General features: G+C 43.4%; 2 protein-coding genes across 8 annotated transcripts in view; one reads left to right on the forward strand and one right to left on the reverse strand.

Annotated features, from left to right (window-relative positions):
- SLC20A2 (solute carrier family 20 member 2) overlaps positions 1–10,594 on the reverse strand; it is a 103,345-nt gene extending 92,751 nt beyond the window's left edge. The window contains exons 1-2 of one of the 3 annotated variants that reach the window (XM_057697635.1): positions 6,065–10,260; positions 4,826–4,924 (exon numbers count right to left, since the gene is read on the reverse strand). The gene's annotated coding sequence lies outside the window, so the exon portion shown is untranslated. Of the gene's footprint in view, positions 1–4,825; positions 4,925–6,064; positions 10,261–10,376 lie in introns of those variants that run through there. The other 2 variants (XM_057697636.1, XM_057697634.1) reach the window with 2 other exon arrangements.
- Positions 10,488–22,362, forward strand: SMIM19 (small integral membrane protein 19). 5 transcript variants are annotated; one of them, XM_057697646.1, is made up of 5 exons: positions 10,490–10,616; positions 12,048–12,215; positions 14,183–14,320; positions 15,770–15,894; positions 20,872–22,362. In XM_057697646.1, the coding sequence occupies exons 3-5, from the start codon at positions 14,187–14,189 to the stop codon at positions 20,934–20,936; spliced, it is 324 nt and encodes a 107-aa protein (XP_057553629.1). In that variant the 5' UTR covers positions 10,490–10,616; positions 12,048–12,215; positions 14,183–14,186; the 3' UTR covers positions 20,937–22,362. The 5 variants fall into 5 exon arrangements, with proteins under 5 accessions (XP_057553625.1, XP_057553629.1, XP_057553628.1 ...); XM_057697645.1 differs by having other exon boundaries at positions 10,503–10,616; positions 12,051–12,215; positions 14,057–14,320; XM_057697643.1 differs by having other exon boundaries at positions 10,503–10,616; positions 12,051–12,215.
- The last annotated feature ends 135 nt before the right edge of the window (positions 22,363–22,497 follow it).

The following is a 22,497-nucleotide window of genomic DNA, read 5'->3' on the forward strand; positions in this document are numbered from 1 at the left end:
GGATAAATGAACACCTGGGGAGAACACACAAAGCTCCTGGGCGGCAGAATTCCAAACACTGCAGGTTGGGCCTTTGCTCCACCCCCAAGGAGGTGGAGCATGGCACCCCCACTCCTGACGTGGGGACTGCCTTCTTCCCAACAGCACAGATGCAGAGGGGAGAGAGAGAGAGTAACTTCACAGCAGAGACACCTGACAAGCACCACCTCGGCAGGACATCAAGGCCAATGTCACAGAGACAGCAGGCACCCTTGAAACGATGTGATGAAAACGGCCCTTGGCCCCAGGGCCCCTTTGGCCCTCTCTCTCCTGAACGTATAACCCCAGAAGAACCACGAGGAAAACATCAGACAGATCCCAGCTGAGGGGCATGCTACAGTATCTGATGGCCCCAAACTGTCCAAGTCATAAAACACAAGAAAAGTCTATAAGAAACTGTCACAGGCGAGGAGAGGCTAAGGAGACCTGAGAACTGCAGTGTGGAATCTGGACGGGATCCTGGAACAGGAGACAGCATGAGGTAAAAAACCAAGGAAAGCTGAGGAAGTGTGGACTTGAGCTAAAGATGATGTGTCAGTACTGGCTCATTAGTTCTGACAAACACCCCGCACTAACGTAAGATGTTCATGACCGGGGAGATGGGACTCTCTGTACCAGCTCTGCAGTTTTTCTATAAACCCAAACCTGTTCTAAAATAAAAAGATTATTTTCAAAAAATGAAAAAGAAAAGTGTTAATGAAGATGTAAACTTATAATGCTATGTAATGATGGCCAACACATAACACATGAAAGAAGAGATACTAAACAACATGCATGCTATGAATCTATTTTTGCTTTAAAAATATACATGTATGTATTTATATACCAAAAAGTCTGGAAGACCAACCATACAGCAGTCACATACCTAGTGATTTTCACCATTTTCACTATTTTCCATAGTATCTGGTTTTGTTTTTCCACTGAGTGTTGGTTGCTTTTAAAAACGTTGAGCCTCCGTACTTGCACAGTCAAGAACACAGTTGTTTTGGGGAAAAATTCGGTGTACAGCATAGAATTAGTAGTGTACACCTTAGCTCAAAATAATATGCATTTATAAAACAGCTACGGTTTACTTTTCCCAGGGGAAACATTTTAAAAGGCAGTATAGAAAAGTGAGTGAAAGCATGGGATTTAATCAGTCCTGGAATGAAATCCCCGGTTTCACCATTTGCTGTCTGTGTGACCTTGGGCAGTTCAATAACCTCCCTCACCATTCTCACTGTGGCAGCGGGGAAATGTCACACTCACAACAGACTTGCAGATCTGCAGAACTGCCTTCACATTTATCTGCTTATTTACTTATCAATATAAACATATTGCACATAATACGAGGGTGAGTCAAAAATTATCCGCACTCTGGCTGTGGTTTTTTAAAAAATTTATTTATTCATTTGTTTGTTTCTTTATTTACTGCCTGTGTTGGGTCTTCATTGTTGCACACGGGCTTTCTCCATTTGCGGCGAGTGGGGGCTCTGGCTGTAGTTTTAACAGAAGTTTTAATATAACCAGAGTGTGGATAATTTTTGACTCACCCTCGCGTATAAATATATATTACATAGATATATTTCATAACCTCAAATTTTAATAGAAATCTACCTGACTAGTAGCAAAGAGTTCACCGTATGTCAGAAGCCGGGCCCTACTGAGGCTGCATCACGGTAACTGCTGTTATCAATAATAATAACAACAATACACAAAGGTCCAAGAAAAAAGAAAACACTAATAAAAAATTTTATTTCTCAAGAATATAATACGGAGCCCTGCAAGACAAAACCAGCACCTCTGCTCATTCTACACCACCCGCTGCAAGGTCCCAGAGCCCTCTGCTAACCAGACACGCCTTAGGGCCATTCCACGTGTTAGGGCGATTCCACGTGTGAACATGCCCACAGGGCTGCTGCTGAGAACCTTCCAGAGAACACGACCAAAAGCCACGTGTCTCAGCACAACCAGCTTAAACTACGCTCTGGAATATTAATGCACCAAGTCTCCCTTGCTATGGAAATGCAGTTTCCCCACCTGTGAATGTAACATCAATACACATTAACCCCAGACATAACACAAACTAAACTGACTTAAATCCCTTGGTTGTAAATAATGAACTTTATTAAAGATGCTTTAGACAAGACACATATTTTGATCAAAATTCTGGGCTGGTAATTCTACCTCAATACTAATATTTAAAAACTACCCCAGATACAACCCCTGTAATACACAAAATCACGACAGAATAGACAAGTCTAATCACACTATGAATTAGTGGACTTTTATAACAAGGCCACACGATCCAGATCAGCATTCATTTGGAGTGAAAAGTGTACCCCGCCTGATTCCTCACATGCTCTAGGACACAGACCCAGATTTTAAAGAAATTAATCAACCATGAACAGAATAATATTAAATCACTGTGCCAAGTTTCTCTACTACACTAGAAAATGCAGACTGCTCAGGTCGGTTCTGTTAAAAGAAGTTAACTTAAAACACCTTTTAAAATACCAAAAACAAAGATATAATCCAGGAACTAGATTCAGGTTCATATATATCACCCAGTGCTGAGATTACCACTACAGAGATTTCCTTCCAGTTCTAGAAACTGACTGAGTCCTTCTGTGGTATCTCCCTTTCTCTTTCCATCCTTCACCCACCCCCACCCCCAAACCTGCTTTGGATGTCTGTCTTCTTTAATCTTTCAAGACAAGGCGGTGAACTGAAATGGCATGAACTCTTGAATAGAGTTAAAAGTGACAGTAGCATATGACTATTCTCTCTTTAAAGTAATATCAGTCTTCCAGAAAACCAATCTAATTCTTAGAAGCAGAAAACACAGGAAGCTCAATGTTCCAAGAAAAGTTAATAATAATTGATTCATCCTGGCTCCCCAGGAAATACACAGCAAGGACCTGTGCTCTATGCAAATACAGACAACAAATCCATCTAGTAATACCTGCCACCCAGGGACAAGGAAAATAGAAAAAGCTCACGGAGCAAATGCACAAAAGGTACAGGAAGAAAACAACATAAATGTGCAGCTGAGCAGGAACCAGAGCTAGATGAAAGCCGGGATAGGTCAGTGAACTGTAGACAGCAGCAGACGGAGGTGGTGTAGGGAGGTCCTCATTGAGGGGAGGCGACAGAAGGCGGCAGAGGCGAGGAGGAACCTGGCAGGGGCAAGGGGACAGGAGCTGAATTACAAGAGGGGACAAGAAAGACTGGAGGGCTGGTGAGGAACAAGGCATGCCCAAAGGAGCAGACAGCATTTTCAGTGGAAGGCTGAGTCATAGAGAAAGGCAGGAAGGAGGCAAAATGCAAAAGACACCAAACGAGAAATTCTGGATGGGTGAGAAAAAAAATGTCAAAGTGAGACCAGGTGATAAATAGGTAGGGTAGAAAGGTGAAAAAAGGATGAAGTGAAAGAACCTTCTGGGAAAGGAAATATTACAAAAAGACAAATGGTTTCTGGAATTTCACTTTATTAAATTCAAGTTTTAAATCTGTTCTTTTGTTTCTGTTTCTCTCTGTTGGGTAAAACTTAATTAAGAACAATGGTTTCCGCAATCTCCAGAGGAGAAAAGTATTGATGAGGTCAACTGACTTAGCAGCAAGAAGAGCTGAAAGCAATAAAATTTACTTATGTCAGTTAACCGCTTAGCTCTAACCCACAAACTAATTTTCACAGCAGCCACATGTACATACACATCAATGGCCTTAATGACCAACCGCTTCATTTGTTCATCATGAAAACTTTCTCTCTCTCTCACTTTTTCTCTCTCTGTGCTTATCAATATTTGGAGAAATCCCTGCTTCTTGCTACCCACCCTGAAAAAGAGGGCAGAGTAAGAAGGTGACGTTTACATCACTACTGCTAAAAAAAAAAGTTTGAGGGAAGCTTAAAACAAGGTTAAAACAATAACAGTGAAAGGATGTGAATTTCCTATAGATTTCTACTACCCACCTTATTTCTGGGCTCCTAGGCAACTGAAAATATAACATAGAGATCATCCTTAATTTCCTTCTAGACACAGTAGAGTAAAACAAAACACTTAACAAGAACATAAAAACAGTAAAGAAGAGCCATCCTGAAAAAGAATGGAAATTACTCTACTCTTGATCCTAGGAAATGACCAAGGGTAGAAGAGCTACCAAAGAGTTATAATTCATATAACTCTTATTTTTAAGCTGAAAAATTATGGTCATCAGATTTTCAGTCCAAAAAACTGTGCAAGAAAAAAGCAGGCACACACAGAAGCCAAGAAGAAGATAAAGGAAGATGAACCTAAGGTCGTAAAGTTTTGAACAATCACCGACAAGAAGCAATTCCTCAACATCCCACACCTTGGGGAATTCTTCAGTGAAAGTCAATTTCTGAGGGCCAACATCCTATTACATGCTCCCATTTCTCCTATTATATCCACTCTTTCTCGATCCTCACAGATTGAAACTCTGATCGTAAGCAGATTACCAGCTTTAGAGTAGGGGAAAAATAACTTAAATACTATACACAAAAGCAATGGGTTAACAAAGACCATGTAAGAAACGTAAAGAAATACGCGAGAGTCTTGTCATTTGTATTTGCAGAACTTTTCTTGCAGCTGCTCAAAAATCCTAAATGGCATTGGACTGATTCTTGAAATTTGCCTTTTCTTCGTTTTTTTTTTAACCATTCTTCCATGAATATTGTAACAGGTCACTTGGCCATACAGTCCCTTCACAGGCATCTGACGTGATTATTTACTTCTGGAAACAGCTGCTGTTCCAAGGCACTGGGGCACTTCTTGAAGGTACAAACCTGGTTCTCTGGTCTCTACTGAGGACACGGTGAAACTAGGATTCTCTAAACTCAGCGATGACATGGAAACCAAACTGTGCCATTTCCAAGGTAAGATGCCTTGAAAAGAACAACCACAAAACAGTTAAAAATCCACCAGATTTTGAAAACAAAAAAACTCTAACAGTGAAAATTCTGTGTTACGTTTTCACTAAGACTGAAAAATAAGTAACTCAGATAAAAAATTTCAATCTTTCACTTCAGCTTTAGATATATTTTCAAAAAAATTTTACAGGGCATCACAGGTTATACAATAAAAAATACTGCAAATAACCGACTGTTACTGAAATTAACAAAAAATATCTGTTAAAACTGTAAAGAAATCCTGGTAACTGACGTCTTGGTCTTCACCATGGCCAAGATAGGAGGTGGGCTTTGCGAAAACAGTTTCTCTGTGTTCCTTATCTCACTTGGAAATGGTATGAACAAGCGTGATTTATATCGAGCTATAAAGTGAGCTACAGAATTGATGACCTGGAAAATTTCTTCCAGCCATAAAATTCTGAAATTGCATACCATCTGGTGATAAAATCTCGACACCACGGAACCAGCTGTAGGCAGGCCATTTGCCTTTGCCCTGATTTTCCCCTCTATAAAGTACAGCACTGGTTCTTCTTACAGGGGGAGATGGGTACCAGGATCACCTGAGGATGGTTTAAAAGGCAGATGCCCGGCCAGCTCCAGCTCCAAAGAGCTCTAATCTCTGGGATTAGGCAAAGACATCTGTTACCGTTACTGCACAGTGAGCCCTGGGTCATTGTGTCTACACTCGCGAAGCACCACCACGCTCGCTCACACTCAGGACGCAGCGCTACAGCCCTGAGAGTCATGAAACAGGGCAGTAGGGATGCCGTGACCCCAGCTTGACAGGCCTGTGTCATTTTCTCTAAAGATCCCCCGTTCAGAGAAGATGCCAAAACTAAGATTAAGGCAAACATGTCAATTGGATAAACACTTCCATGGAGATTATTTTAGCCCAAACTGTCCCAACTATATCCTCGGGTGTTTAAATAGAACACAACTGCAGGGACACATGCAGCCATAAGCTGCTTCTCGGACAGGCCATCCAAAGATATAAGCTGATGTTAAAATGATAACAGCAACATGTCATTTCTTACTCAAATTATAAAGCTGCCCCCAAGACAAACGTCACATCCCCCCCCCCCCAGCAGAAGCGCTGTGTCACGCAGAACACCATACCTGCGGGGCTGCTACGCAGTGCTGCGACCCAGGGCTGTGGCCCAGGCTCACTCCAGGGCACCTCCTCCTCTGATTCCTGGGCAGCGCGTGTGGTGACGTGTGTGCTCCCCTAACGGCCGAGTCACGTGGATTCAGTGTACTCTGTTGGCGCCCAACACCCGCAAAATAATGTTGTCAGCTCCCGACTGAAAGGACACAAAGCTGGGCTTTCAGAGAACACCATCTTCCTTCATCTCGCTGGATTTCATTTGCAAGCCCTCATCCAAGTCCACGTGGCTTCAAAGTGACCTCACTCCAGGTTTGTCACCAAACCAACAGTGCCTTTTTAGGTTTTTTTTTCCACCAAAGAAGTATTACTTGGTTGGAAGAGGCCTCCGGGCCCCAGGAGTGTGCTCTCTTGTCCAAGACAAGTTGAAATAGTGAGTCAAGACTTCTCATAAGGACAACGCAAGCAAATGGACAGAGGGGCACTAGAAGCCTTCCGTACAGCTCCCATCCTCGTAAATTACACTCGCTAGGGGTTTAAAAGTGTTGAAAAAAAGAAGAGTAGTGACAAGTGTCATTCAATATTGTTTTATTTCACATGAGTTATTTGACACCGAATTTGTATTTTCAACAGTCACTGCCCTTTGTCCTGGTGAATCACTGACCTAGAATTCAACACCTTCCAAGAGTCCTAGTCCTCACTCAGCTGTGAGATCCAAAATTTGGTTTTTCTCCTCTCGCCTTCAGTCATTTCAAAACACAGAGTCCCCTCAACCATTTCATCATCAACTTCTTCCGCCTGGAAAATCCAGCACTGCTTCTGCAGCTCAGAGTCACTGCCACCGTGCACGCTACTTTGACATTTTTGAAGAGCTTCTTTTACAGCTGAGAAACTAGGGTCAAGTTTTAGCTCTCTTCCAGGTTTGATAAAGTAAAACTCCCCAGAGAACCCACACTGATTCCAGAGCTGGGCTGCCTAGGTTCACATCCCACCTCCCTGCTCACTACCTGCATTGTGATCTTGGGCAGGTGACTTAATTACCTCCCCGTGCCTCAGTTTCCCCACGTGAAAACTGGGATTATAACTGTACCTACATCAAAGGATTGTAGTGAGTCAAATAAATTTACAAGTAAAAGCACATTTTAAGCACTACATCAATGTTAGCTGTTATTATTTGCTTTATGTAACTCCAAATTCTTGCATTCTTCCATGTGTGTATACAATGTTTGCCCAACTAAAATACTACCTACTCGAGGACTGGGACCACATTTTGAATATTTCTGATGTTTCCTCCATGGCACCTAATATTCCTCAGCAGCTAAAAATAAATCTACTTGCTATAGATTATTATACTGGATGGACAAGGAAGTTCTCAAACACAGACTTGTATAAACATATATTCCCTGCCCTCGAGCAGCCTGTATTTGGAGTGGGCAAAGAAAACACAGGAAACACTCATGCAACAATATAAAGCCATAAAAGATTAAATGCTGAAGTATGTGGTTTAAACAGCTACCATTCAAAGGGCTCGTTGTGAGCTGGGAGTCTGAGAGGCGTGCCCGCAGTGGACGTGCCCCAAGAGGTGAGTGGGATTTCCACGAGAGGCGAGAATAGAGAGGATTCCAATGTATCTGCTTATCCTACAAATATTTACTGCACACCTTCCATAGGCCGACTCTGTCCTTGGCTCTGGGGATATGGCCAGGAGGGACCCAGAAAAGGTCCCTGCCCCCCCGGGTCCTGAAAAGACACTCACTCCACGCGAGAGCCGAGTTCTGAAGGAAGGAAGAAGGGTCTGTCTCCAATCCGATGAAACACGGCATCACTTAAAAGCCTCAGAAACAGCAGTCAGTGCTGGCCCTACGGTCACTCTGGCTTCCAACAATGGCAAACGTACAGAAATTAATAACTCATCAGGTACTGTGTTCTGAATATGCTCCACTGTTTATGAAGCACATTAAAGAGATATCCTCCATGTTTCTGGATACAAGTAACAGATAGGAATCTTACAGACACACACAATCAGTATTCCTGGAACGGTTTTCATAACAGAGGCGTGGAGGCCCAGTTGCTCAATTTTGCCCAAATGAAAGTCTGTTCATTAAAGCCTTGGGCTTTGCTTCCTCCGCCCTTTTCCCTTCTTTACTTCGTCTACTAGTGGCTGCCCACATATATCAAATATCTCCTAGGAAAGTGCCTGAAGATGCATGTGGTGGCAGGAATGAGTTAGTCACGATGGGTGGAAATACTGACACACGCATCCTTTTCTTCATCCTTCCACTCAGGCCCTCCCAGCAGAGAAAACCTTCAGGTAAAGGAACCCTTAAAAATATCGACTGACAAGCCATTCTCACCCCTTTGCTCTCCGATGACGGACCACTATCTGAAGACGACTTAAGTCCAATATGTTCTAATCACAAATAAGACGTTTCCAAGTGCTTCCCTTATCCTCTGCTGGCCTTTTACCTGCTTCTACTCTCACGAGATGCAACCTGTTGTATCCCACCGTGATTCTCGTCATTTTATGCCTACACAAATCATTAAACTGCATCTATGGAAACACAGTCAGAATAAACTTCTTGATAAGGAAGTCAAAACTACTCAACTAAATCCAGTCAAAAACTTAACTTCTTAATGCACAAAGTACTGGACTGGAATATGTTTAATACATTTAAAGGCAAACTGAAAAATGAGGTAGAACCTCTACAACGTAGATCACATAACATTGTTGACATTCACATATTCGTGAATGTTCCACTCACCCACAAAGTAACAGCCAACCCACAGTTTTTTATTTCCCTGGTTTGGTACTGGAAAATCGCCCTTCCTGTTTGACTGTCATTTGTTAACCCTTAATTAGGAATGTCACTTAGAGATTAAATATGGAAAGAGGGGACCTTTCGGAAAGGGCCATTAAGGCTTTCCCAACATTTCCTTTTTTCCAACATCCAAGCATAGCCTGTTCATTGGGTGACAATGACATGTAATGGGAACTTTGATAAAGAAGAGACACAGGGCTTTGGAAACTATTGAATACCCCAACAAAGGGACTAACTGCAGTTCAATTCAATTGTAAAGCCATCTTCCAACTTGAAAATCATATTCATTTACTCTATGAGTCACTTTAATTGCCAACATCCTTATTTTACAAAAAACAAAAACAGAAGCAATTAACGTACATACTCCACATTTGGACACTTTCACATCAAACTCGTGTACTCAAGTATTTCTGAGCAACCTCAGTTTACGCAAAATGTTATCCAGAAGATTAGATGAGATAAAGTGTGACGATCACTTGGCACAGGCCTGGCAAGCAATCAGTACTCAACGCTGTCCATTATTAATGTTCCTAACTTTCCGACTTTGTAATCATACTAAACACTTATAAAATCACGTATGTGATTATGTATACATTATACACATAGAAGCTAATATGTCTTACTACTAGAAATAAAGCTTTTATGTTATGTACCAAGCAATGCTCTTCATCTAGACAGAGATGAGCTTAATTTTAACAGAATGATCCACAAAGAAGCAGAGAAAAAGTTGCTATGGGGTAGAATGTTAAATGCTAGGTCTAATCTCTGCTTATCAATTAAGGACACAACCTCTACATGGTCTGGTATGAATTATAATCAGCAGTCAGCTGACCCTAGAGAACTCACTCAAAATGAATAGTTAAGACCTCAAGCTCGTGAACGCGTGCCCATGTATTTGCAAGGCTGCGCCAACCACTAAAATCTGATTACTTCACTACTGACGCTGAAATCCTACATAAATTCATTACCTGTCTCATGCTAGAATTGTGCAAGTCCTTGCACACACACAAATTTTAAATATCCGAAAAGTCACTTAAGCCGACAAGACCACAGCATCCTGGGCACATCCAGTTTTTAAAGCACTTCGATACCCTCAGCCACGCATCACTTAATGGTGACAGGGAAAATGAGAAGGCAGCCTGGAGTGCACGTGCTTCCCTAAGTCAACACGAAAAGTAAGCCTATGCCCTCGTTACGAAAAAAAAGGAAAATCTTCGCGTTTCCAGCTTCATCTCCACCGGGAGCCAGTGTACACTCCCCCTCCCACGCCGAGACGGCGCCCGGGCGCGCCAGGCGGGGCGGGAAGCGGCGCGCGCTCCCGGGAGGACCGGTCCCCTCTCCCCGCGCGCTCCGGCGAGCCGCGGCCCGACCCACGCGGGGCTCCGGGCGGGGGCGGCCGGACGCACGGCCACCCCAGCCCCGGGGGCGCCGCCCGGGGGCGCGGGGAGGGGCCGGGGGCGGGCGCGACGCCGCGGGGCTGGGGGGCGGGGGGCCGGGCTGCACTCACGCGCCCGCGGGGCGGCGCCGGGGCCGTCGCGGCGTCTCTCCGGTTAGCACCCTGAGAGGGGGGCGGGGGGGAAAGACCTGGCTCCTCGTTCCATCCGGAAGCCGCCGGGCCGGCAGGAAATGACGAAGCCGAGGCCGTCCGGTCCGTGCGGGAACCGGCTCCGCGCGTGCGGCCGCGAGCGCGGGGGAAAGAGCCCCGAGCCGAGCAGCCCGGCCGCGCGCCGCCCGCGGAGCCCGCCGCGTGAGTGGCCCCGCGCCCGCCCCGCGCCCCGCCCCGCGCCCCGCCCCGTCTCGCGCGGGAGGGGGAGGGAGGGACCCGAGGGGAGGGACCCGAGGGCGCGCTCCGGCGCGGCGCGCGGGCCTCGGGGCCGCTCGGCCGCCGCGCCCCAGGCGGGAGGGCGCTGGGAGGCTCCGAGCTCCGGAGACGCGGATCCGGAGGCGGGAGGCGCCCTGCGCGGCGGGGCCCCCGGCGGCCCCCGGGCCCCGCCGCCTCCCCGGGTGGGGGCGGCCCTGTCTGCCCGCCGGACGGCTCTTCTTTGCCGGGCGAGCGGGGCTCACCAGTCTGGGTGGGGCTGGCGGCGCCCGCGGCCGGGAGTCCAGGGTGAGGCTCCCTAGCCTGGGGGGCTCTGGGCACGTCGTGGAAGCGCCGTCACCGCCCCGGGTCTCCTGCCAAGTGGAGCTTTAGTGCCTCCCAGCATGGGGGTGGCGAACATTAGATGAATGTGTGGACGGCCTAGCACAGGCGTTCGTTGCCTTCGTCCCCCTGGTCGAAGGCCTGTGACCTTGTACCCTTCTGCTGCAGGAACTCAAACCTTTAGCGTTTCAGCGGACTGAGAGGAAGTCACGTTAGTGCGGTAGATTGTGTTGTCGGGAACTGCTAGGAACTGTGTACGAGATTGCAATGTGAATTTGTTTCAAAATAGCAAAGCTCTAAGTGAAAGATGAAGTTGGTAACAGTCCATACATGTTGACAAGGGATCCTCGAAATTGAACCACCTAGACATGGTACCAGGAACCCCAAATCAGGATGAAACTTATGGTACAGTCACTTGATCCGGAGAAGAGTTCTGGTTCTCTGCGTAAAAGTTTGTCAAGCGGAAAGGAAGCCCTGGTTGTCACATTTTGCCAGCTTTATCTCCGGATACTCATGTTCAGCTCATCCTAGCAACTCCTTACTGAAATAGTTCAAGCATTAGTTTACAGAAAAAATACGTGGAAAAAAGGTTCAGTCTTCTCATAAAAGCCCTGAATGACAATCCAAGCACATGGTGATCTTGCTGAGACATCCATGAACTTGCCAGGAAGGAACCATTGTAATCCCCTCGGGACTTAGAGGGAGGCTGTGGGGTGTGCGATTACCGCTCAGCAGGTGTGTGTGTGTACACTTGGTTAGAAGTGTCGAGTTGGGAGGGGACCGGTCATAGTTCAGGCCACATGGGAGCCATGGTCTGTACTGTGACTTTGGACAGGACTATTTCTTATTCCTGGCAGTTTTACAGAGGCATGTCATTGGTTGTGATGGAGGACCGGGCAGGAAAGGCCTACCCTCAGTGCAAATCTTTCACAACTACACTACTAAAAATAACTCAAGTGCGTGTCCCTAGAACAGTGGTGTCATTGTGTACCAATCAAGTTGTATAATTCACAGTAAAATTTCACCATTCTTGGTCAGCAGAACCTCAGAATCCTCTAAATATGATGGAAGACTGGCTGTTTGTAGCAGGAGGAAGACAGCTCTGTAGGAACACACCATTTATTGAGTGGGACCTGAACAGAATTTTGTGAAACACTGAAGCAAGAAAGTAACCTGGCTCAGATACAGTCAGGTGTTAGAAATCAGGTAGGAAACACTTTCATAGTGTATCAGATAAAGGGCACCTACAAAATGTTTCAGTAGCGGTTGTTATATATGTTCTCCAGTTTGTTAATAACTCCTAATCCTGAAACCTACCAGCCTCAGGGCATGGTTTTGCCTGGGCCTTCCACAACATCTCAGATCAGATATCTCGTCATTTCTTCTGGCCAAAAACAATTATTATTATTTTATATTTTGGCACCAACGAAAATCTAGAAAAAAATTCTAGATTCCGTAAACCATAAAGACAATTATAGTCTCTGATCTTCCAGAGTTTCCATTTCTAAGGTAGGCTGATTACTTACTATGGATAATGTTACATTCAGAGAAACTCTGGAGTTCAGTTTTAAGGAATAAGAATTGAAACTGAATAATACCAAATCCCCCTGTGCCTCCTACTCTCTTAAAAAAAAAATCCATAGCTAGTCTTTAATATCTAGGAATTGGGTGTGTTTAATGACTTAATATTTAGATCTTGCATCTATAAAGTTTTATCATCTAAGTTTTATTATTCTCTGGCAAGTTTTTATGAGACCAATCTTTATACTCATCAGACACCAATAGATGTTTCAGAGGAATTACGCTTGCCCTCAGTGTCCAGAATTTAAGTTAAATGACCATTCATGATACTCACTTTGTTGTAAATGAGTACAGTCTGTCCCTAAACGTCTGACAGGGACGTCAGGTGTCAGAAAGTGGCCAACATACCAACTGGCCTGGGAGCAGACCCTGGGCAAATTTCATTCATTTTATGCAGAGGCAAACTGTAAGAAAGACAGCAGAATCTGCCCTTAATATAAACTTACTAATTTACTGAGCCAAGTCTATGGTAAAGAACATTTTGGAGGCTCATAGGACAGATTGCAAGAGATTTCAGTGGAGGAATTTCTGCAAGGCTTTCACTGTTGCAGGATGTCTAGAAAAAAATTGCAAAACAATTTCTTGGACATTCCAGATACTCTTTCTCTTGGTATTAGAAAATGACTATCTTGCTAGAAACTACAGTACAGGTATCATCTGTCATTTTTTCAGTTTTTCTCTTTTTGATAGTGTCTAAAGCAACACTTTCAGTTTCTTTCACATATTAGGTCATTTTACTTAGACTTACCTAGTTTAGATCTAACACAAGGGAGGAACTTTCTCTTTAAGGAAAAGTTCAGTGAACTTCCCAAACACAAATAAGAAACCCCTACTCTTTCCCTTGCTACTCGATACACTTGCTGTTACCACTCTTATTTTCTGTGGGAAGGTCCAAAGAATGCATTGCCTTGAATAGAACTCACAGCTGTGTAAATAGCAAAAAGCAACTTTTTATCCCATAGCTTCTTTCAACGGGTGTTTGGCCAGGAGGCCAAAACTAGATAAAGCTCCAGACATTTTCATTTTCCAGGTCCAGTGGCCTGTGGAAGAGCACTGGCCCGGCTGTCACAATTCATCCAGGCTGCAGTCACAAGTCTAACACTATCCTTTTCTCTTAGCATCCCAGGCAGTTGTGTGGGCCTGTGTTTTAAGTATTCAGTTGCTTTCATCTGGGTGATGGTTACAGTTTGGAAACTGGGCAGTGACATTTCAACCCATATCCTTTCAGAAATATGATTTGTTATTCCTCAGTTTGAACCTTTATGTAGGAGCCTTGGGTTTCAAAGTCAGAACTAGGGGCAAATGTGTTCCGTGCCTTAGTGATCTAGACCAGGGTTGGCCAACTTTTTCCTAATGGACCAGATGGTAAATATTTTAGGCTTCAAGGGCTGTGAGGCAAAAATGGAAAATGCTCCGCAGAACCATTTGAAGGGTATCCGTTTAGAAATGTAATTTACCATCCTTAGCTCCTGGGCCGTATAAAGATGGGCAGGGGCTGGGGCTGGCCAGCAGGCCCTCTGTGTGCCAGTCCTTGTCCCTCCGTGACACCATCACTAACTGGAAGAAACCCCGCCCTCTCTGCTGCCTTGCAGTCCCATGCCTAGAGGTTACGGAGTGATGGGTGACGACGGCTCTATGGATTACAGCGTTCACGAGGCCTGGAATGAAGCCACCAACGTGTACCTGGTGGTGATCTTTGTCAGCTTTGGGCTCTTCATGTATGCCAAGAGGTAAAGGCTCTAGGACCTCAGGGTAGATGAGAACCTGGGCATTTACAAGTTTTGCAGGTTGGTTGGTTGGTTTGATCTAAATTAAACACACAAAACCAATTTCATCAGCATTTTTGTTCCTGCTATGAAAGCACGGACTACTCGGGCCTGCTCTCAGATACTGGACACCAGGATTTGGCTTGGAAGACCCAGTTGCTCTGAGAGATGGGGATTTAAGTGCAGCCCTGCAGCTCTCGGCACCCAGACCAGCTGCCCTATACTCCCATTCTCTCATTTCTGATATAGCTCAATTTTATCATTCAGCCGGCTTCACTCTCACCCTGGGATGAGCACATATTTTTGGCCACCGTCCCTGAAATGCACAAACACTAACTCCTGTGTGTTCAGCAATTCTGTCTTTGCAAATTTCAAGCCTTCCCTTCTGTTTCTTGTGCAGGACCATGTCACAGCACTTAGTGAATAAAGTATGATCCGATTACTTGTGTGTCCATCCCACAAACACTCAGTCCCCTGAGAACAAGGACTTTTATTTAACCTTTGTTAAAAAAAATGGGGCGGGGGTGCTTTAAAGAGGAAAAACAGCAACAGTTGGACTGAGTTGGTTCTGCTTGTAGCCATGTGCTTCGTGGAGTCCTCTACCAAGGTCAAAGGCATTTTAGATAGTTCAGGATAATTAGTCATCCAAGAATAATTGATACTTGGCCCGGGGAACAGTTCAGACCCACACTTGCCATGGGACACGCAGGCTCGCCCTTCACGGCCCCCTGACCCCTGAGCCACCGGCCCGCTGGACTCCTGGGAGCCGATGGGGTGGGGGGGATGGCACGAGGGTAAGAGGTGAGAGGAGCCCCCACAGATCATGCCGGAGCCACTGGCAGGTAACAGCTTTCCCCTAAAAATAACCACCGCCTCCTCCCCACCCCACTGTTTTAAAAGCAGAGACAGGCTGTTGTTAATTTTAACTAGATGACCCCACTAAGGCCATGCTACTCTATTTAAGAAATGGTTTATTCGTTCTCTTCCAAAATTAAGGTCTGCTCACATCCTGCTTATTCTCTACCCCAGTCATTTAGCTTTATTTGCATGCCGTGACAGGGAGGGAAAAAAAAATCATACTTTTTTTTGTTTGAGCATTTTTCCAGACAGTAGGGCTTTTTTTTTTTCTCTTGCGGGGATTGAGGGGAGACAGTTTGTCATATGAAGTGGGTGTGTTCAGCGACTGCCTTTTCTTTCTTATAACGCTGTGATGGTACATGTACAGCATCGTACTTCTTAGTGGAAGAAAGAATACTTGAGCCAAGGAAGCATCTCACAGTGTCCAAACAGAAGATGGGACTCTTGGCCATTTAACGTCCTTTTAATGCAGCTCTGGTTACCGTGATTGTGAGGATGTTACAGTCCTGTAGCTGTGACTACAGATCTCTTTTCTGCATTGGTTTTGTGTTTTAGGAATAAAAGGAAAATTATGCGGATATTCAGTGTGCCGCCTCCCGCAGAAACTCTATCAGAGCCCAACTTTTATGACACAATAAGCAAAATTCGTTTAAGACAGCAGCTGGAAATGTACTCCATTTGTAAGTATATTCTGTGCTTAATTACCTACATAAGCATATTTCAAATAGACTCTTTGGAATTGAGTCTCGTTGGCAGAGGTTATCAGAAATAGCTGATAATGGCACAGGGAACTATATTCAATGTCCTGTAATAAACCATAATGGAAAAGAATATGAAAAAGAATATGTATATGTGTGTATCTGAATCACTGTGCTGTACACCAGAAACTAACAACACAACATTGTAAATCAACCATACTTAAAAAAGAAATAGCTGGTAATGAAAACGTAGTGCCTATTTTTGATGCTAAATACAGTATTAGCAAACCTGGTTTGCATGAAGTTAGTGCTTCAGGACCCTGAGAAGAGCCCTAGCAACATGTTCATGTGATCACGCTTTTGAAAGTTTAGCAGAAATTAGATGCTTTAACGATCGGTGAGACTGCGGTCTCGTCCTCCTCTAATTTCCCTCCTCTGCACGCCCCTCAGATGCAGTGGCCCAGAGGTAGCCAGGAGCATTTGGGGGATCTGGCTGAGGGGACGTGGAGCTGAAGCTACTTTTAGTTTAGGTTTGAAATGTTGTTTATGGAGTTTGCAGTCACTTCTACTACAACTAAAGTACTATGTGCTACAGCCATAGCCGTATAGGAATGGCTTCCAGGCCAGAGGTTATTAACAGGTCCTGTGGTACTGAACACTGAGTAAGTGGTGGAGAAGAAACAAAGGTTAAAGGGCACGGAGGCAGGATGAATTGTACACCCAGGTCACCACCTGTGATGCCACCATTTTAAAAAATGACGTGTGGTTTCCATGGTATATCACTAAATGAGAAAACGCAAGATGTAATTGTATGTATGTTAGGGTACCACTCCTTTAAAATCAAATGACCAAAACATCCCTGTCTATGCATAATAAAAATGTTCTATAGAATTGTTTTTTATTGAAGTATAGTTGATTTACAATGTTGTATTAGTTTCAGGTATACAGCACAGTGATTCAGCTCTATATATATGCATATATATTCTTTTTCAGATTCTTTTCCCTATAGGTCACCACAAAGTATTGAGTATAGTTCCCTGTGCTATGCAGTAGGTCCTCGTTGGCCATCCGCTTTGTGTACAGTGGTACACATATGTTAATCCAAACCTCCCAATTCATCCCTCCCCAACTCCTTTCCTCTTTGGCAACCACAAGTCTGTCCTCTATGTCTGTGGGTCTATTTCTGTTTTGTAAATGAATTCATTTGTACTATTTTTTTTTAAGATTCCACGTACCATTAACAGATGAGTGGATAAAAAAGATGTGATACATATATACAACGGAATATTACTCAGCTGTAAAAAGCAATGAAACTGGGACATTTGTAGAGACATGGATGGACCTAGAGACTGTCATACAGAGTGAAGTGAGTCAGAAAGAGAAAAACAAATATCGTATATTAACACATATATGCGGACTATAGGAAAATGGTACACATCAGCCGATTTGCAAGGCAGAAATAGAGACACAGATGTAGAGAACAAACATATGGACACCAAGTGGGGAAAGCAGGGAGGGTTGGGGGGGAATGAATTGGGAGATTGGGATACCAAATTATGTGCTCTAAATATATGCAGTTTATTATCTGTTAACTGTATCTCAAGTTCTTAAAAAAAAAAAGATTCCACATAAAAGCACTATCATATTATATTTGTCTTTCTCTGTCTGACTTACTTCACTTAGTATAATAATCTCTAGGTCCATCCCTGTTGCTGCAAATGGCATTATTTAATTCATTTTTATGGCTGAGTAATATTCCATTGTATACATGTACCAACATCCTCTTTATGCATTCACCTGTTGATGGACATTTAGATTGCTTCTATGTCTTGGCTATTGTAAACAGCACTGTAATGAATATTGTGGTATGTGTATCTTTTCAAATTATAGTTTTCTCTGGATATATGCCCAGGAGTGAGATTGCTGGATCATATGGTAGTTCTCTTTTTAGTTTTTTAAGGAACCTCCATACTGTTTCCATGGTGGCTGCACCAGTTTACATTTCCACCAACAGTGCAAGAGGGTTCTTTTTTGTCCACACCCTCTTGAGCATTTGTGATTTGTAGACCTTTTTAATGATGGCCTTTCTGACCAGTGTGAGGTGGTACCTCATTGTGGTTTTGATTTGCATTTCTCTAATAAATAGCAATGTTGAGCATCTTCTCACATGCCTGTTGGCCATCTGTATGTCTTTGGAGAAATTTCTATTGAGATCTTCTGCCCCATTTTTTGATTGGATTGTTTGTAAAAATGTTCTGTATAATTATGCAAGCCTGGAGGAAGACTTGGAAAGATACACATCAGATTACTAACATTCGTTACCTTGGTGGGGACACTGTGGGACTCAAGGAAAAAAGACTGGATATTTTTAAAAGAAAGATGTCTGTTGTAAAAACTTAAATGTGTATGTGTGTGCATGAAACAAAGCAAGAGTGATCAGCAAGGTATTACTAGTATATCTCTCGGGTGGAGAGGAATTTCAGGTGAAAAGTAGAAAAAACATATATTTTTTTACACAAATAGAACCTCTAGAAACTTCTTCAGCATAAATTTTACCCTGAGAAGTAGTAACAGCCGTTCCTTTGGGGAAAGGAGCTGGAGGACTGATCAGGTGGGAGGAAGATACACTTTCCCTGTTTCCTCTTTCCTCCCTTTTACATTTTGTATCATATTCATGTGTTACTAGTTCAGAATAAGAAGTAAAACTGAGTTTAGCAGGCAGCACTATTCACAGTAGCCAAAAGATGGAAACAACCCAAGTGTCCTTGACTGATGGATACACAGAATGTGGTCTTTACCTGCATGGGATGTTATTAGCCTTTAAGAGGAAGGAAATTCTGACACGTGCTACAACACAGATGAAACTTGTCAGAAGTATTCTCATTGTGAAGTGAAAGAAGCCAGTCACCAAAGAACAAATATTGTGTGATTTCACCTCTGTGAAGCAAATTTACAGAGACAGAAAGTAGAATAGTCACCAGGAGCTGGGGGAGGAAGGAGTGGGGAGTTGCTGAGTAAAGAGGACAGAGGTCATTGTGGGGTTATCAAAAGATAGGTGCTGGTGGTAGCAGCAGAACAATGTGAATGCTTAATGCCCCTGAACTGTATGTTTAAAAATGGTTAAAATGGCAAATTTTATGTTTTTGTATTTTACCACAAAAAATATATATATCCTTAACAGAATTTAAGTATTTCAAAAAACAAACAAATAAACAAAAAACAGGGAACCAGAAGCTCTGTATGGAAAATTGTAAGCAAAGAATTAGGTTTTCATTGATGCCTAGTCAAAACAGAAGTTAGTGGGAGTTCCCTGGTGGCCTAGTGGTTAGGATTTGGTGTTTTCACTGCAGAGGCCCGGGTTCGATCCCTGGTCAGGGAACTAAGATCCCGCATGCCTCATGTCATGACCAAAACACACACATACACACACACACAAATCAAAAGTTAGCTCCTATCAAAAAAATATTCAATTGTATAGCATATACAATTATAAAGCCAGGGTACAGTTCATTTTCTTCTTTGATGGGCCTCCAGCAGTTCACTAGGCTGAAGTCAAGGTGTCGGGGAAGTTCTGTTTCTTTCTGGAGGTTCTGAAGGAGAATCTGTTTCTTTGCCTTTTCCAGCTCCTAGAAGCCACCATGTTGCTTGGTTTGCGGCCTCATCCCCTGTCCGCAGAGCCAGTAGCATTGCATCTTTCTGATCATTCTTCCATTGTTACAGCTCCTCTCTCTCTGGGCTCAGCCAGGAAAGGTTCTCTGATTTTTGGGGCCCCTGTGATCAGGTCCGGCCAGGTGATTCAGGGTAATGCCCCCTCTCAAGGTCCTTACCTTAATCACGTCTTTAAAGTCCCTTCTGCCCCAGAAGGTAACCTATTCACAGATGATGGGGATTAGGATGTGGACACCTTTGGAGGCCATTGTTCTTGTACATAGTTGAGTGTTTGCACATTTGGGGAGTCCCATCACACTGCATCATTCCTAGTGTTGATGCCACATCTAGTGCTGATTCAGTCTGGAGGTTCAAGAGGAAGCAGCAAACAAAATTCTTTTCCTTAAAGGGGACTCCCAAAATTGTATGAGCTTTAGACCACAAAAACCTGGATCTGCCCCGAGTATATAAACAAATACTATTTCTTCCTTGGCTGGTAAAAACTTAATGAAGAGACTGAAAACTTTAAAGCCAAGCAGGGAATGACATTGGTAAAGACTTTAGCCCTGCACTCTCTCTAGTTTCAGGTTAAGACCTTCAATAAATTTTTCTCAGAAGCACAGAAAAGAATACAGAATTGCAAGACTGTTTTTCCTTTTAGTTTATATTAATGACAGTGTTCAGTAAATCTCTTAGGCTTCTTTAAAATAGTCAAATTCCTTATGATGTGGACAAAAGCATTATGATTAAACTTATCTTGAAGTGGAGATGGGGAATAAGAAAGAAGGACATGGGACTTCCCTGGTGGCACAGTGGTTAAGACTCCATGCTCCCAATGCAGGGGGCCCAGGTTCGATTCCTGGTCACAGAACTAGATCCCACGTGCATGTCACAACTAAGAGTTCACATGCTGCAACTAAAGAGCCCTGGAGCCACAACTAAGACCCAGCAGAACCAGAACCAAATAAATAAATAAAATAGATAATTAAAAAAAAAAAAAGGACGTTACAGAATGTTCAAGTGTAGTAGCTTAGTTAGCATTTACCCTATATTTTACTGCTCTAAATAATCCTGATGTACAAAACAATAATAATAAACTTCTGAAAATGGATATCAGCACTGCTGAGAAATTAGAGGATCATGAAGTATAATAAATTTCCTCTAATGAAAAAAAATGGTTGCATTTTGACCTAATTCTTTACGGAGAATCGTGACTTGACTGTGATTTAATGGTGCAAGCTCATGGTTATTTTGTGATGTTATCCATCGTGTGTCCTTGGCTTGTTTTTTGCTTTGCTTGTTTTCTAACAGCCAGGAAGTACGAGTATCAGCAGCCGCAGAGCCAGGCTGACAGCGTTCAGCTCTCACTGGAATGAAACCTCAGAAAACCAGCGGCAGAAATGCTCGTTGTTCCAGAGTGCGGTCTCCTCGCGCAGCCAAATCAGGGGCAGCGTTGTTTTTTAAAACTCCTGTCTCCACAAAATCATTTTATTTGTGACCTTTCCCCATTTTTTTGGTGTGTTTTGTTTCGCTTTTTTAAATCGCATCTCCAAATCATTTGTTCCACAAATTAAAAATGCCTCAAAAGGCCTGAACACAGAGAGTCTGCATATAGCTAGGAAGGTAGACTATCACCAGAGATGGTGGCTTTACCTTGTGAAGACCTTTGGTTCCTTCAGGATATGATCAGCAAATAAAAACACATCTTTGGAAGCAAGAGTCCGGAGCTCTGATGCCACTTTTGAACTTTTTGGCAAAATCAATAAAAATCTCATCATTGGAATCACTTCCTCTTCAATTGTCTTCTGAGATAAATGTAATATGGATAATAGACGGACGTGTGTTCTTGGGGCCGTTGGTACCTCTAACTGAATTCACCATATTTGCTTCTTCAGAATTCGCACAGTAAACTGTCTCTTCTGCACCATGAAATCGTGACGCACACCCCGTGCTAATTGCAGAAGCTTCCTGTGACTGGAGTTTGTGCCCTTTAATCGTGTTCCCAGGAGTTTCTTCCACCAGGAGCATCTTCTTTCGGCCGTGCTGGGCCCACGCTGCAGAATACATGGGCATCTCTGACTGGTGTTAGCCACTTGCTTTTGGGTCATTAGGACTAACAGTGTTTAATGTAACACAGTCTGGTTTCCTAGGCTTTTTCAGCATAATAAGCTTCCCTGCAGACTCTCCTCTCTTGTACCATTTTTGTACTGTACATTGAAATGTTTTTGCCAGTTTTTCATGTTGATTTAAATAAAAGCTGGTTGGAGATAGTGGCAGGGAAGTTTAACTGTCCATGAATTCATTTTTGAGTCAAAACTATAATTTTAAGAGTTAGCATTAATATTTCAAGCATGATTGCCTTTCCCTTTATAATTATGAAGGAAAGAATATAAATTTTAAATGAAAAGGTTTAGACCAAATAAAATTGTTTCAGGGAAATTGCACTTGCTTTTGCAATTTGTATCTTTCAAATATATATATATATTGTACAAGGTGAATTGTTGACCAAATTCTTTCTTACTCACAGATGAGTTTAACCGCACCGCCTGTGCTTGGAGTGAATGCTTGGACGGAAGGATTGTAAACAGTTATAATTATGACCTGGGGGTAGCAGAGCAGCAAGGGGATAATCTTCTTAAACTTTGCTTTGCTTTTAGGTAATCAGGAGCGGGAGTGGTTTACCGGCTGTCACTGATGTGTGGCACAAATCTAGACAAATTAGGGAAACTGGCTGTCTCGGCTGATTTGTATAAATAGTGTACCTAAATAAATATAAATCACAACGAAGTTGACTGTGATGGGTTTTTATTTGCATCCGCTAGACAGAGACAGTCCCGACTCAGACCTGGTAGATCATTTGGTGAATGTCAAACTCTGACGAGTGAGAGAGGAAGGTTCTTCCTCATTTTTTCTCTAGAGCCCGCTGATGGGAGTCAC

This window comes from Hippopotamus amphibius, chromosome 10 (assembly GCF_030028045.1).
Source record: "Hippopotamus amphibius kiboko isolate mHipAmp2 chromosome 10, mHipAmp2.hap2, whole genome shotgun sequence".
Lineage (NCBI taxonomy): Eukaryota > Metazoa > Chordata > Mammalia > Artiodactyla > Hippopotamidae > Hippopotamus > Hippopotamus amphibius.